Here is a 16,389-nt window from a genome sequence, read left to right on the forward strand (position 1 = left end):
GATCTAGATAGTGTGTGAATGTATTGACATGTAGGCTATGTGTGCCATTTTAAATGCATGTAGTTCTGTCCTTGAGCTGTCCTTGTCTATTAATGTTCTGTGTTTTGTCATGTTTCATGTTTTGTGTGGACCCCAGGAAGAGTAGCTGCTGATTTTGTAACAGCAAATGGGGATCCTAATAAAATACCCCAAAATAACTTCCTGTATGTCGACACTGCATGTCATTGATCCATGTCTTGCGTGACAGATCTTCATCATCATCATCATTGATCCACCATCAACATTACAATTCAGAAAACGTCTCAGATAACCCCAATGAATTGTTGTTAGTAATGAAACAGTGGTTTTCATGACAGTATGTTTATTTGACAAATAAAAATATATTTCCTCTAATATAGTAATATATAAGTCAACATACCTACTCAGTGCAGCCAGAAGATCAAACAAACAATTGTTAAAGTTATGGTAATTTTAAGGTAATTGTTTTTAAATCTAAACAGCAGTTGACAACATGGTAGACTCTTAAGTCTTGTACACGGTGGTGAAGTGGAGGGTAAGCACTATTTCCACACATTTTGTATTTTACACAAATATTTAGCCACCTATCATGGAAAAATGCTAAGAACATATAGGGAGCGTTACTTATTTCACAACGAATGGCGTTTAACCACCTATTTTATTTATTACATCACTGGTTGTACGAATTACTCCAGATGCTGAGGATGACGATGAAGCTGAAGGTGATGAAGATGCAGTAGACGCCAAACAGCAGCCGGTCGAGGATGTAGCCCACCTGCATCCAGTCCTGGGAGATCTGGTTCCCGTCCACATGCTGGGCCACCTGGATGCGGATGGACTGCAGGTCATTGCCCAGCTTCCTCAGCTCCGCCAGGGCTGAATTGCCTGCCTCTGCCCACATCTCACCTGGTTCTCCTTTTTGAACCTGTCTCTCCACCGTCACGAGAGGGCAGACTTTCAAGTCTGTTTGTTAGAGAAAAGAGGGAAGGAAGGGAGAAAGGTGAAATGATGAATATACCTCCTAAAGACAGAAATGATTGACTTACGTGGGAAGTACAATTCTGTCTAAGGTCGGACCTAGTCAAGTGGCTGGAGAAATGTATCAGAGTGATTCCAACTTTTATCTTACTTTTCAGGCCTGTGTATGAATGCTTTCACTATATTGCTTTGGGTTGGACAAGACAAGTATCTGCTAATTGCCTGAAAGTCTGTGTAATTGTAACTCCATGGAAGGATCAGATCAGGGGTACCTCCTGAAACTGGATTGAGGATGATCTTGTCCTCTCTTGATTTCTGAGGCAACCAGACGAGGGTGCCCATGAAGCGCAGAACGAGCACTCGGACCCAGCCAGGCACTGGGTGGAAGTTACTGGAGCCGACCAGGAGGTTGGTGATGAGAATAGTCTCCAGCAGGCTGGCCACCATCAGAGCAAAGCAGATGGCAAAGAACACATCTGCATGGGTGGGAGGAGGAAAAGGGAGGTGAAGAGAGAAAATATACAGCCACTCTTAGGAGAACAAAGGAAGTGGACTTCAAAATGATATTTGACCTAACCAGCTAATCCAATAACACAAAGTAAACATTTACCTCTGCATGTATTATTTACGAGAAAAGTGGTGCTTCCAGAACACATGTTTTCATACTCACTTATCAGTGGGATGGTGCTTCCTGTGACTGGCAGCAGGTCATTCACGATGAGCAGGAAGACCGAGTAGCCCAAAATTAGGGTCATCTTGAAGGAGGAGCGGTCCACGTTCTGGGGAGGCAACAGGAAGCTGAAGAGATCCACAGTGATGAGGAAGCAGCTGGGGATCAGGAGGTTCACCACGTAGAGGGTTGGTCTGCGCCTCAGGACAATCTACCGTTTAGAGATACAACAGTGAATGACAACCTTCAAGTGTGATCTGGCTTGGTGCAGTAGATTCCCATATCAGACAAGACAAAGCCATAATTATCTGGGTTAGCATCCTATGTGTGAAACAGGAAGTACTCTCTGAAACAAAAGTAATGCTAGAAATATAGAGAACTCAACGTTCAGTACTAGTAGAGCTAAACTAATGGCGTCTGAGTATTTGCAGTTCTTTGGGTTCTTACAAAGAAGCAGAGCTCATCATAGGGGTTGCCTTCTCCCTGATTGAATGTTGATAACTTTAACTTGCTGGATTTGATGTCCATCAGCTCCCACTCCCCTTCAGTGGACAACACGCTAATGGAGCGTTTCAGGATGTCCTCCACCTTCTTCCCTAAGATAATCCTTATGTCCGACACTGCAGGGGAGATAAAGGAATGGGTCATCCTGGGATGAATGGGCTGAACCTATGGAAGCAGAACATGATCTGTACTGAGGGGATGGTAAACTTGGGCCTAACACCAAACAGATCCCTTGGTTGACACCGAATAATATATCAAAACGTCAATGGACTCAGTGGACAACCCTGTTTCATACCCATCATTTCAGATCACAAGAGAGAGTCAGGATGTTTTTTGGGGAGAGAAGGAGCGATGGGTTTGGCATCGGACCCTTATTTTCAAGTTAGTCCTAAAGCGTGGTTGCGTTGACGTCTTACCGTGGTGGATGTAGGATCTGAAGGTGAAGGTGCAGTTCTGGACGTCAAAGGGGAAGGTGTAGATCTCCAGGTTACAGGAGCTAACCACTCTGACAGGGTTGGCGTCTCGCACTATACCAGTGTGCTTAATGTACACATAAGGGACGACGGGAGCTCTGTTTTCATCCATACTGTAAGACAGGGTGAAATATGGGGACGACTTCAAACCATGGGCATGATATAAATCACGTTTTATATTTCTTAATCTTGACTGAAGCAGTCACTGGTGCAATAAAAAGGGACAGAATTAAAGTGTTTGTTAAGATGTCCGCTCCTCTGCCGGAGTCTAATTAGCACAATAGAAACATCCCTATTGAGATCTGTCTGTTTAAGCTATGGATTTGTGTGTCTCAATGTGATTTGTGTGTCTCAATCCACCACTTCTGCCAATGACGGCCTTCCGCACCTGCGGTGGAAGGTTGCTGAGCTACAGCGATGTTTGTCAGACCTTTAGACATCCCGAAAATTGGTCTTCTCTCGAAAACGTCTGTAGAGCCCAAACAAACTAAAATGACCACTCCATGGAAAGATGAGACTCTCACAAATACTATGGTGTCCTCCATTTTGATCCACGCACTCCATAAACATCACAAGACTCGTTTGAAGAAGTTACCAACCTCTGTCCAAAAGGTGAGACTCTCACAAACACGTACATGTTTGTTGTTTTGCTCTAGGACAACCACAAGCCTCACAAGACTTATCTGAAGGTAGCACGGTACCAGTTCAAATAAATGATGGAAGTACATGCAGTACCAGTCAAAGGTTTGGACACACCTACTCAATCCATGTTTTTTCTATATTTTATATATATATTTTCACTATTTTCTACATTGTAAAATAATAGTGAATACATTAAAACTATGAAAAAAATACAGATGGATTCATGTAGTAACCAAACAATTGTATTTTATATATTATTTTATATTGGAGATTCTTCAAAGTAGCCACCCTTTGCCTTGACGTCAGCTTGTACAAATTCGTTTACATCCCTGTTAGTGAGCATTTATCCTTTGACAAAGTAATGCATCCACCTGACAGGTGTGGCATATCAAGAAGCTGATTGAGGAGCATGATTATTACACAGGTGCACCTTCTGCTGGGGACAATAAAAGGTCACTCTAAAATGTGCAGTTTTGTCACACAAAACAGTGCCACAGATGTCTCAAGTTTTGAGGGAGTGTGCAATTGGCATGCTGACTGCAGGAATGTCCACCAGAGCTCTTGGCAGAGAATTTAATGTCACTTTCTCTACCATAAACTGCTTTCGACATAATTTTAGAGAATTTGGCAGTACGTCCAACCGGCCACACAAGCGCAGACCATGTGTATGGCGTTGTGTGGGCGAGCGGTTTGCTGATGTCAACATCGTGGACAGAGTTCCCCATGGTGGCGGTGGGGTTATGGTATGCTCAGGCATATGCTACGGACAACGAACACAATTGCATTTGATCAATTGTCAATTTCAATGCACAAAAATACCGCAACGAGATCCTATGCCTATTTATTTTTTTGTTGGTCTCTGTAACAAATAGCATAGCTGTGTTCCCAATCATATGAAATCCATAGATTAGGGCCTAATGAATTTATTTCAACTGATTTCCTTAAATTAACTGTAACTCAGTAAAATCGTTGAAATTGTTGCATGTTGCATTTATATTTTTGTTCAGTATATGTTGAAGTAGTTTTTGCGACAAAAAAAGAGTTTAAATATTGGTCAAAAAAATGATACATTTCCTGATCTTTCTTATAGCTCTCAGATATAGGACGGACACTTTAAAACAAACTTCCTCTTCAACATTTTTTAACTTTTGTTTTTCCATGTATGAATATGCTATTCAATGTGTTTCTATGGGCTGATATCAGTAAGACTTCAATGTTCCATCAAAAAAACAAGTATATCGTATCTATATAGACTATAGAGATGTTTAACTCACAATTCATTGATTACCACATCTGGTGACCAGAACCTTTCCCTGGGGAGAGAAATATTGGCAGAGCCGCATTGGACTGGGTCCCAGCTGAAAAATTCATTCTCCCATTCCTGAAACAACACATTAGCAACAATACAATATGTTTGTAAGCAGCATTCAAAAGTATAATATGATGTTTAGGATTGTTCTACAGTCAAAGATAAAATATATTTTTTAGTTTTAACCAAATGTATATCACTTTTGCTATACAGTACATATTGGTGAATGGATGTTGTGTGCCCTAACAAATATGTAACATGAAGTAACGTTCTGTAGGAGAATGAGAAACCAAAGTGCAATAATGACTCCCATACACTGTGTACATATATTTGTAAAAAAAATAAAATAAATAAGTTTACCTTCACCAGCCAAATGTATGTGTTCAACAGTTGTGCTTTTTCTTCCTGAGAAGAGAATTACTTTTTGTTTTAGGATACAAAGTAAAGGCAATAAAGCCACATTTTCAATAGATCTACAAACCTGATGTGGAGGAATATTCAGAACTATATAGCACATGTCAAATACATTGATGGATTTAATGGTATGTCTCCTCAGGTGAACTAGTTGAAAGGAATGCTGTCCTACTACTCCTTACCACACCCAGGATGCCGTAGAGAGTGAAGTACATGCTGATGTTGGTGGGGGTTGAGAGGTTCATGACAGGTCGTATGGAGTACAACTTCATCACGTTCTCCAGGGCGGCCAGAAGGGATATGGTGTTGGGGTTGGTGCAGTTCACCACTATCTTACACCTCAGGCATGGCGCTGGGGAAACAATGGTAACCATGCTGCTTTATATTGCTGTTTTGATATGGTCCTGTGTTCCTCAGTTGGTAGAACATGGCAGTTGCAATGCCAGAGTTGTGGGTTCAATTCCCACGGAGGACCAGGAAGAGAATGTATTCACTCACTACTGTATGTTGCTCTGGATACGAGAATCTGATAAATTATGTCAAATATCTCAACATCTTCAGTGAAAAGTCTTTCATTTGACCAACTAATGGGGTTCTTGCGTATTGTAGATATCATTATTAGAGTCTTGTTTGAATGATGAAGACCTTGATACTTTTTCATATGATAGTGAAATGAATTGACCTTAAACCCACAAATAAATATGTTATGAACTTGATCGTTAAGGTATCAGATACCCCAAGTAACATCAAAAAGTAAACATAAAACTAAAGAATAAATGAAAACAAACTATTACTCAAATATAATATTTTAGGTCTACTTAAATTAGTTTACTTTACTTTTTCTTTCCCCGTGTACAAGCTGTACCTACCCTGTACCATCATGCAGCAGATGATGAACAGAACCTGGTGGGAACGGACCGACCATCGTTGAGACTGAAATAGTCATTTAAAAAAAATCACTGTTAGGGTCAAAGGTCAAATGATATATTAGATATACGGTCCATTGTTTGGTGTATGTTTGATAATTAACACAATGTGTATAACACCATGAATTACTTTATGAATTCACAACTTAATTTACCTTAAATTAAATGTACCTCTCTCATTACTTGAAAGACACCGAACAAAAGTTTTGAGCAATTACAGTAATGCATTGAAGCACAACACACAGACACACAACTTAAGTAACGTAAAACCCCCAATTGTCCCAAAAGGCATTAGAATGAAAGATATTTACCTCCATTTTGGAAAAACCCTTGGTTGCCATCAAACAGCAAGCTGCAAGTTCTTGACCGTTTCGATCCTCTGGCTGAAGAACTGTTTAGAGCAAAGCTTTGTTTCCTAACACCCATCGATGGCACCTCTTCACCAGCTGCAACAGATTTTATATATACAGACTCATTTGCATAGTTAAACACTTATGTTGATGTATTGTCATGTCATATCATAAGTTACTGTTGGAGAATCCACAGAAAATCTTACAGCTCCAGACTATTTCAACTTTGGACACAATTCTACTGACACAAAGATCTCTGATACCTTAGAAGTGACACAAAGATTTAGTGATTTCTTGATTCTACAATAAACTAAACATAGGACTTGTAAAAAACAAAAAAACAATATTCCTAGCACTGAGAAGGCCATGAGTGAGAACCATAAACCTTGGGGCAAATGAGGTGGTCAGTAGAGCAGGTGAACTCTTGTGGTACAGAGCTACTTTACCTGCAGGTGGTTGGATACAAAACAGAAGTGAGCCACAGTAAATGGCTGTGGTGGAGGGTGAAGTTGCCCATAGTAGCTGATCCTGAGTCAGTGTATCATTTTCCACACTAATTATTAAGTTTAGGATTGGGGGAGGAGAAGCTGATCCAAGATCTGTACCTAGGGGACATTTCACCCAAGAGCTGTGGTGTACCAACCTATGCAACAATCGGACGATAGTGTACCACAGCTCTGCAGACAAATCACGTACTGGGCTATGGAAATGAGCTGGGGGTTCACCTCAGCACACGAAGGAACAGGTGTCCCAATGTCCCCCCATTCAGCTCTCCCACCCAAATCATTTGTTATATAACTTGTGTTATTTATTTTTATTTTTTTTATTTCACCTTTATTTAACCAGGTAGGCTAGTTGAGAACAAGTTCTCATTTACAACTACGACCTGGCCAAGATAAAGCAAAGCAGTTCGACACATACAACAACACAGAGTTACACATGGAATAAAACAAACATACAGTCAATAATACAACAGAAGAAGTCTATATACAGTGTGTGCAAATGAGGTGAGATAAGGGAGGTGAAGGCAAAAAAAGGCCATGGTGGCGAAGTTAATTCAATATAGCAAGTAAAACACCGGAATGGTAGATTTGCAGTGGAAGAATGTGCAAAGTAGAAATAAAAATAATGGGGTGCAGAGGAGCAAAATAAATAAATAAACAAATACAGTAGGGGAAGAGGTAGTTGTTTGGGCTAAATTTTAGATGGGCTATGTACAGGTGCAGTAATCTGTGAGATGCTATGACAGCTGATGCTTAAAGCTCGTGAGGGAGATAAGTGTTTCCAGTTTCAGAGATTTTTGTAGTTCGTTCCAGTCATTGGCAGCAGAGAACTGGAAGGAGAGACGGCCAAAGGAAGAATTGGTTTTGGGGGTGACCAGAGAGATATACCTGCTGGAGCGCGTGTTACATCACCTCATGAAGCTAGTTGAGAGAATGTCAAGAGTGGGCAAAGCTGTCATCGAGGCAAAGGGTGGCTACTTTGAATAATCTGTTTACCACTTTCTTGGTTTCTACATGATCCCATCTGTGTTATTTCATCATTTTGATGTCTTCACTATTATTCTACAATGTAGAAAATATTAAAATAAAGAAAAACCCTTGAATGAGTAGGTGTGTGCAAACTTTTGACTGATGCTGTATGTTTTATGGATTTTCAACCTCTGACATATTGTGGATTCAGAGCTATCTATCTAATAGAACTGAGAGTGTTTTTCTTTAATGGAAGCCTCTGTAATGTCAACCATGTAGGATATGGTGTACCGCAGGGCAGCTCTCTACTTTTTCTATTTTTACCAATGACCTGCCACTGGCATTAAACAAAGCCTGTGTGTCTATGTATGATGATGATTCAACCATGTGCGTTTCAGCAAACACAGCTAATGAAGTCACTGAAACCCTTAACAAGGAGTTGTAGTCAGATTTGGAATGGGTGGCCAGTAACAAACTAGAACTGAACATCTCTAAAACTAAGAGCATTGTATGGACCCCAGGAAGAGTAGCTGCTGCTTTTGTAACAGCAAATGGGGATCCTAATAAAATACCCCAAAATAACTTCCTGTATGTCGACACTCTAATCAAACAAGGATGTGGTTTTTGGATGATCCCCTACTTTGCATGTCATTGATCCATGTCTTGCGTGACAGATCTTCATCATCATCATCATTGATCCACCATCAACATTACAATTCAGAAAACGTCTCAGATAACCCCAATGAATTGTAGTTAGTAATGAAACAGTGGTTTTCGTGACAGTATGTTTATTTGACAAATAAAAATATATTTCCTCTAATATAGTAATATATAAGTCAACATACCTACTCAGTGCAGCCAGAAGATCATTATGGTAATTTTAAGGTAATTGTTTTTAAATCTAAACAGCAGTTGACAACATGGTAGACTCTTAAGTCTTGTACACGGTGGTGTAGTGGAGGGTAAGCACTATTTCCACACATTTAGTATTTTACACAAATATTTAGCCACCTATCATGGAAAAATGCTAAGAACATCTAGGGAGCGTTACTTATTTCACAACGAATGGCGTTTAACCACCTATTTTTTATTTATTACATCACTGGTTGAACGAATTACTCCAGATGCTGAGGATGACGATGAAGCTGAATGTGATGAAGATGCAGTAGACGCCAAACAGCAGCCGGTCGAGGATGTAGCCCACTTGCATCCAGTCCTGGGAGATCTGGTTCCCGTCCACATGCTGGGCCACATGGATGCGGATGGACTGCAGGTCATTGCCCAGCTTCCTCAGCTCCGCCAGGGCTGAATCGCCTGCCTCTGCCCACATCTCACCTTGTTCTGCTTTTTGAACCTTCCTCTCCACCGACACTAGAGAGCAGACTTTCACGTCTGTTTGTTAGAGAAAAGAGGGAAGGAAGGGAGAAAGGTGAAATGATGAATATACCTCCTAAAGACAGAAATGATTGACTTACGTGGGAAGTACAATTCTGTCTAAGGTTGGACCTAGTCAAGTGGCTGGAGAAATGTATCAGAGTGATTCCTGCAATTATGTTACTGTTCAGGCCTGTTATTGAATGCTTCACTATATTGCTTTTGTTTGGACAAGACATGTTCTGCTAATTGAATGAAAGTCTGTGTAATTGTAACTCCCTGGAAGGATCAGATCAGGGGTACCTCCTGCAACTGGATTGAGGATGATCTTGTCCTCTCTTGATTTCTGAGGCATCCAGACGAGGGTGCCCATGAAGCGCAGGACGAGCACTCGGACCCAGCCAGGCACTGGGTGGAAGTTACTGGAGCCGACCAGGAGGTTGGTGATGAGAATAGTCTCCAGCAGGCTGGCCACCATCAGAGCCAAGCAGATGGCAAAGAACACATCTGCATGGGCGGCAGGAAGAAAAGGGAGGTGAAGAGAGGAAAATATTCAGCAACTCTTAGGAGGACAAAGGAAGTGGACTTCAAAATGATATTTGACCTAACCAGCTAATCCAATAACACAAAGTAAACATTTACCTCTACAAATATGGTGTTCCCAGTACACATGTTTTCATACTCACTTATCAGTGGGATGGTGCTTCCTGTGACTGGCAGCAGGTTATTTATGATGAGCAGGAAGACCGAGTAGCCCAAAATTAGGGTCATCTTGAAGGAGGAGCGGTCCACGTTCTGGGGAGGCAACAGGAAGCTGAAGAGATCCACAGTGATGAGGAAGCAGCTGGGGATCAGGAGGTTCACCACGTAGAGGGTTGGTCTGCGCCTCAGGATAATCTACAGTTTAGAGACACAACGGTGAATGACTTCCTTCAAGGGTGATCTGGCATGGTGCAGTCGATTCCCATATCAGACAAGAAAAGCCATAATTATCTGGGTTAGCATCCTATGTGTGAAACAGGAAGTACTCTCTGAAACAAAAGTAATGCTAGAAATATAGAGAACTCAACGTTCAGTACTAGTAGAGCTAAACTAATGGCGTCTGAGTAATTGCAGTTCTTTGGGTTCTTACATAGAAGCAGAGCTCATCATAGGAGTTGCCTTCTCCCTGATCAAATGATGATAACTTGAGCTTGCTGTATTTGATGTCCATCAGCTCCCACTCCCCTTCAGTGGACAACACGCTAATGGAGCGTTTCAGGATGTCCTCCACCTTCTTCCCTAAGATAATCCTTATGTCCGACACTGCAGGGGAGATAAAGGAATGGGTCATCCTGGGATGAATGGGCTGAACCTATATGGAAGCAGAACATGATCTGTACTGAGGGGATGGTAAACTTGGGCCTAACACCAAACAGATCCCTTGGTTAACAGCGAATAATATATCAAATACGTCAATGGACTCAGTGGACAACCCTGTTTCATACCCATCATTTCAGATCACAAGAGAGAGTCAGGATGTTTTTTGGGGAGAGAAGGAGCGATGGGTTTGGCATCGGACCCTTATTTTCAAGTTAGTCCTAAAGCGTGGTTGCGTTGACGTCTTACCGCGGTGGATGTAGGATCTGAAGGTGAAGGTGCAGTTCTGGACGTCAAAGGGGAAGGCGTAGATCTCCAGGTTACAGGAGCTAACCACTCTGACAGGGTTGGCGTCTCGCACTATACCAGTGTGCTTAATGTACACATAAGGAACGATGGGAGCTCTGTTTTCGTCCATACTGTAAGACAGGGTGAAATATGGGGACGACTTCAAACCATGGGCATAATATAAATCACGTTTTATATTTCTTAATCTTGACTGAAGCAGTCACTGGTGCAATAAAAAGGGACAGAATTAAAGTGTTTGTTAAGATGTCCGCTCCTCTGCCAGAGTCTAATTAGCACAATAGTAATATCCCTATCAAGATCTGGCTGTTTAAGCTATGGATTTGTGTGTCTCAATGTGATTTGTGTGTCTCAATCCACCACTTCTGCCAATGACGGCCTTCCGCACCTGCGGTGGAAGGTTGCTGAGCTACAGCGATGTTTGTCAGACCTTTAGACATCCCGAAAATTGGTCTTCTCTCGAAAACGTCTGTAGAGCCCAAACAAACTAAAATGACCACTCCATGGAAAGATGAGACTCTCACAAATACTATGGTGTCCTCCATTTTGATCCACGCACTCCATAAACATCACGAGACTCGTTTGAAGAAGTTACCAACCTCTGTCCAAAAGGTGAGACTCTCACAAACACGTACATGCTTGTTGTTTTGCTCTAGGACAACCACAAGCCTCACAAGACTTATCTGAAGGTAGCATGGTACCAGTTCAAATAAATGATGGAAGTACATGCAGTACCAGTCAAAGGTTTGGACACACCTACTCAATCCATGTTTTTTCTATAGTTTCACTATTTTCTACATTGTAAAATAATAGTGAATACATTAAAACTATGAAAAAAATACAGATGGATTCATGTAGTAACCAAATAATTGTATTTTATATATTATTTTATATTGGAGATTCTTCAAAGTAGCCACCCTTTGCCTTGACGTCAGCTTGTACAAATTCGTTTCCATCCCTGTTAGTGAGCATTTATCCTTTGACAAAGTAATGCATCCACCTGACAGGTGTGGCATATCAAGAAGCTGATTGAGGAGCATGATTATTACACAGGTGCACCTTCTGCTGGGGACAATAAAAGGCCACTCTAAAATGTGCAGTTTTGTCACACAAAACAGTGCCACAGATGTCTCAAGTTTTGAGGGAGTGTGCAATTGGCATGCTGACTGCAGGAATGTCCACCAGAGCTCTTGGCAGAGAATTTAATGTCACTTTCTCTACCATAAACTGCTTTCGACATAATTTTAGAGAATTTGGCAGTACGTCCAACCGGCCACACAAGCGCAGACCATGTGTATGGCGTTGTGTGGGCGAGCGGTTTGCTGATGTCAACATCGTGGACAGAGTTCCCCATGGTGGCGGTGGGGTTATGGTATGCTCAGGCATATGCTACGGACAACGAACACAATTGCATTTGATCAATTGTCAATTTCAATGCACAAAAATACCGCAACGAGATCCTATGCCTATTTATTTTTTTGTTGGTCTCTGTAACAAATAGCATAGCTGTGTTCCCAATCATATGAAATCCATAGATTAGGGCCTAATGAATTTATTTCAACTGATTTCCTTAAATTAACTGTAACTCAGTAAAATCGTTGAAATTGTTGCATGTTGCATTTATATTTTTGTTCAGTATATGTTGAAGTAGTTTTTGCGACAAAAAAAGAGTTTAAATATTGGTCAAAAAAATGATACATTTCCTGATCTTTCTTATAGCTCTCAGATATAGGACGGACACTTTAAAACAAACTTCCTCTTCAACATTTTTTAACTTTTGTTTTTCCATGTATGAATATGCTATTCAATGTGTTTCTATGGGCTGATATCAGTAAGACTTCAATGTTCCATCAAAAAAACAAGTATATCGTATCTATATAGACTATAGAGATGTTTAACTCACAATTCATTGATTACCACATCTGGTGACCAGAACCTTTCCCTGGGGAGAGAAATATTGGCAGAGCCGCATTGGACTGGGTCCCAGCTGAAAAATTCATTCTCCCATTCCTGAAACAACACATTAGCAACAATACAATATGTTTGTAAGCAGCATTCAAAAGTATAATATGATGTTTAGGATTGTTCTACAGTCAAAGATAAAATATATTTTTTAGTTTTAACCAAATGTATATCACTTTTGCTATACAGTACATATTGGTGAATGGATGTTGTGTGCCCTAACAAATATGTAACATGAAGTAACGTTCTGTAGGAGAATGAGAAACCAAAGTGCAATAATGACTCCCATACACTGTGTACATATATTTGTAAAAAAAATAAAATAAATAAGTTTACCTTCACCAGCCAAATGTATGTGTTCAACAGTTGTGCTTTTTCTTCCTGAGAAGAGAATTACTTTTTGTTGTAGGATACAAAGTAAAGGCAATAAAGCCACATTTTCAATGGATCTACAAAACCTGATGTGGAGGAACATTCAGAACTATATAGCACATGTCAAATACATTGATGGATTTAATGGTATGTCTCCTCAGGTGAACTAGTTGAAAGGAATGCTGTCCTACTACTCCTTACCACACCCAGGATGCCGTAGAGAGTGAAGTACATGCTGATGTTGGTGGGGGTTGAGAGGTTCATGACAGGTCGTATGGAGTACAACTTCATCACGTTCTCCAGGGCGGCCAGAAGGGATACGGTGTTGGGGTTGGTGCAGTTCACCACTATCTTACACCTCAGGCATGGCACTGGGGAAACAATGGTAACCATGCTGCTTTATATTGCTGTTTTGATATGGTCCTGTGTTCCTCAGTTGGTAGAACATGGCAGTTGCAATGCCAGAGTTGTGGGTTCAATTCCCACGGAGGACCAGGAAGAGAATGTATTCACTCACTACTGTATGTTGCTCTGGATACGAGAATCTGATAAATTATGTCAAATATCTGAACATCTTCAGTGAAAAGTCTTTCATTTGACCAACTAATGGGGTTCTTGCGTATTGTAGATATCATTATTAGAGTCTTGTTTGAATGATGAAGACCTTGCTACTTTTTCATATGATAGTGAAATGAATTGACCTTAAACCCACAAATAAATTATGTTATGAACTTGATCGTTAAGGTATCAGATACCCCAAGTAACATCAAAAAGTAAACATAAAACTAAAGAATAAATGAAAACAAACTATTACTCAAATATAATATTTTAGTTCTACTTAAATTAGTTTACTTTACTTTTTCTTTCCCCGTGTACAAGCTGTACCTACCCTGTACCATCATGCAGCAGATGATGAACAGAACCTGGTGGGAACGGACCGACCATCGTTGAGACTGAAATAGTAATTTAAAAAAAATCACTGTTAGGGTCAAAGGTCAAATGATATATTAGATATACGGTCCATTGTTTGGTGTATGTTTGATAATTAACACAATGTGTATAACACCATGAATTACTTTATGAATTCACAACTTAATTTACCTTAAATTAAATGTACCTCTCTCATTACTTGAAAGACACCGAACAAAAGTTTTGAGCAATTACAGTAATGCATTGAAGCACAACACACAGACACACAACTTAAGTAACGTAAAACCCCCAATTGTCCCAAAAGGCATTAGAATGAAAGATATTTACCTCCATTTTGGAAAAACCCTTGGTTGCCATCAAACAGCAAGCTGCAAGTTCTTGACCGTTTCGATCCTCTGGCTGAAGAACTGTTTAGAGCAAAGCTTTGTTTCCTAACACCCGTCGATGGCACCTCTTCACCAGCTGCAACAGATTTTATATATACAGACTCATTTGCATAGTTAAACACTTATGTTGATGTATTGTCATGTCATATCATAAGTTGCTGTTGGAGAATCCACAGAAAATCTTACAGCTCCAGACTATTTCAACTTTGGACACAATTCTACTGACACAAAGATCTCTGATACCTTAGAAGTGACACAAAGATTTATTGATTTATTGATTCGACAATAAACAAAACATAGGACTTGTAAAAAACAAAAAAACAATATTCCTAGCACTGAGAAGGCCATGAGTGAGAACCATAAACCTTGGGGCAAATGAGGTGGTCAGGAGAGCAGGTGAACTCTTGTGGTACAGAGCTACTTTACCTGCAGGTGGTTGGATACAAAACAGAAGTGAGCCACAGTAAATGGCTGTGGTGGAGGGTGAAGTTGCCCATAGAAGCTGATCCTGAGTCAGTGTATCATTTTCCACACTAATTATTAAGTTTAGGATTGGGGGAGGAGAAGCTGATCCAAGATCTGTACCTAGGGGACATTTCACCCAAGAGCTGTGGTGTACCAACCTATGCAACAATCGGACGATAGTGTACCACAGCTCTGCAGACAAATCACGTACTGGGCTATGGAAATGAGCTGGGGGTTCACCTCAGCACACGAAGGAACAGGTGTCCCAATGTCCCCCCATTCAGCTCTCCCACCCAAATCATTTGTTATATAACTTGTGTTGTTTTTTTAAATTTTTTTTATTTCACCTTTATTTAACCAGGTAGGCTAGTTGAGAACAAGTTCTCATTTACAACTACGACCTGGAAAAGATAAAGCAAAGCAGTTCGACACATACAACAACACAGAGTTACACATGGAATAAAACAAACATACAGTCAATAATACAACAGAAGAAGTCTATATACAGTGTGTGCAAATGAGGTGAGATAAGGGAGGTGAAGGCAAAAAAAGGCCATGGTGGCGAAGTAAATTCAATATAGCAAGTAAAACACCGGAATGGTAGATTTGCAGTGGAAGAATGTGCAAAGTAGAAATAAAAATAATGGGGTGCAGAGGAGCAAAATAAATAAATAAACAAATACAGTAGGGGAAGAGGTAGTTGTTTGGGCTAAATTTTAGATGGGCTATGTACAGGTGCAGTAATCTGTGAGATGCTATGACAGCTGATGCTTAAAGCTCATGAGGGAGATAAGTGTTTCCAGTTTCAGAGATTTTTGTAGTTCGTTCCAGTCATTGGCAGCAGAGAACTGGAAGGAGAGACAGCCAAAGGAAGAATTGGTTTTGGGGGTGACCAGAGAGATATACCTGCTGGAGCGCGTGTTACATCACCTCATGAATCTAGTTGAGAGAATGTCAAGAGTGGGCAAAGCTGTCATCGAGGCAAAGGGTGGCTACTTTGAATAATCTGTTTACCACTTTCTTGGTTTCTACATGATCCCATCTGTGTTATTTCATCATTTTGATGTCTTCACTATTATTCTACAATGTAGAAAATATTAAAATAAAGAAAAACCCTTGAATGAGTAGGTGTGTGCAAACTTTTGACTGATGCTGTATGTTTTATGGATTTTCAACCTCTGACATATTGTGGATTCAGAGCTATCTATCTAATAGAACTGAGAGTGTTTTTCTTTAATGGAAGCCTCTGTAATGTCAACCATGTAGGATATGGTGTACCGCAGGGCAGCTCTCTACTTTTTCTATTTTTACCAATGACCTGCCACTGGCATTAAACAAAGCCTGTGTGTCTATGTATGATGATGATTCAACCATGTGCGTTTCAGCAAACACAGCTAATGAAGTCACTGAAACCCTTAACAAGGAGTTGTAGTCAGATTTGGAATGGGTGGCCAGTAATAAACTAGAACTGAACATCTC

The 16,389-nt window shown here is 40.5% G+C and overlaps 2 protein-coding genes across 2 annotated transcripts; both read right to left on the reverse strand.

The window, feature by feature from the left end:
- Positions 1-393: 393 nt before the first annotated feature.
- LOC129866524 (5-hydroxytryptamine receptor 3A-like) lies at positions 394-6,371 on the reverse strand. Its single transcript, XM_055939300.1, has 10 exons — positions 6,246-6,371; positions 5,878-5,941; positions 5,191-5,360; positions 4,955-4,999; positions 4,560-4,666; positions 2,587-2,756; positions 2,114-2,286; positions 1,667-1,877; positions 1,269-1,472; positions 394-981 (listed from the first exon to the last, which is right to left on the reverse strand). Exons 1-10 carry the CDS (start codon positions 6,273-6,275, stop codon positions 689-691), a joined length of 1,467 nt encoding a protein of 488 aa, XP_055795275.1. The 5' UTR covers positions 6,276-6,371; the 3' UTR covers positions 394-688.
- A 2,484-nt stretch (positions 6,372-8,855) lies between these two features.
- Positions 8,856-14,487, reverse strand: LOC129866525 (5-hydroxytryptamine receptor 3A-like). The gene is made up of 10 exons (XM_055939301.1): positions 14,387-14,487; positions 14,019-14,082; positions 13,331-13,500; positions 13,094-13,138; positions 12,699-12,805; positions 10,739-10,908; positions 10,263-10,435; positions 9,817-10,027; positions 9,434-9,637; positions 8,856-9,154 (listed from the first exon to the last, which is right to left on the reverse strand). Exons 1-10 carry the CDS (start codon positions 14,414-14,416, stop codon positions 8,856-8,858), a joined length of 1,473 nt encoding a protein of 490 aa, XP_055795276.1. The 5' UTR covers positions 14,417-14,487.
- Between the last annotated feature and the right edge of the window lie 1,902 nt (positions 14,488-16,389).

The sequence above is a fragment of the Salvelinus fontinalis genome, chromosome 12, assembly GCF_029448725.1.
Source record: "Salvelinus fontinalis isolate EN_2023a chromosome 12, ASM2944872v1, whole genome shotgun sequence".
Classification (NCBI taxonomy): Eukaryota; Metazoa; Chordata; class Actinopteri; order Salmoniformes; family Salmonidae; genus Salvelinus; species Salvelinus fontinalis.

Bases quoted from the DNA above. Each gene is read 5' to 3' on its own strand.
- LOC129866524 (XM_055939300.1), bottom strand. From the start codon at position 6,275: ATGGCAACCAAGGGTTTTTCCAAAATGGAG. The intron at 5,361-5,877 runs GTAGGTACAGCT...TTGTTTCCCCAG, and splicing joins CTGCTGCATGATGGTACAGG to CGCCATGCCTGAGGTGTAAG. The intron at 5,000-5,190 runs GTAAGGAGTAGT...TTCTCTTCTCAG, and splicing joins TCTACGGCATCCTGGGTGTG to GAAGAAAAAGCACAACTGTT.
- LOC129866525 (XM_055939301.1), bottom strand. From the start codon at position 14,416: ATGGCAACCAAGGGTTTTTCCAAAATGGAG. The intron at 12,806-13,093 runs GTAAACTTATTT...GTGTTGTTTCAG, and splicing joins CATACATTTGGCTGGTGAAG to GAATGGGAGAATGAATTTTT. The intron at 9,155-9,433 runs GTACCCCTGATC...CTTTTCTCTAAC, and splicing joins CCTCAATCCAGTTGCAGGAG to AAACAGACGTGAAAGTCTGC.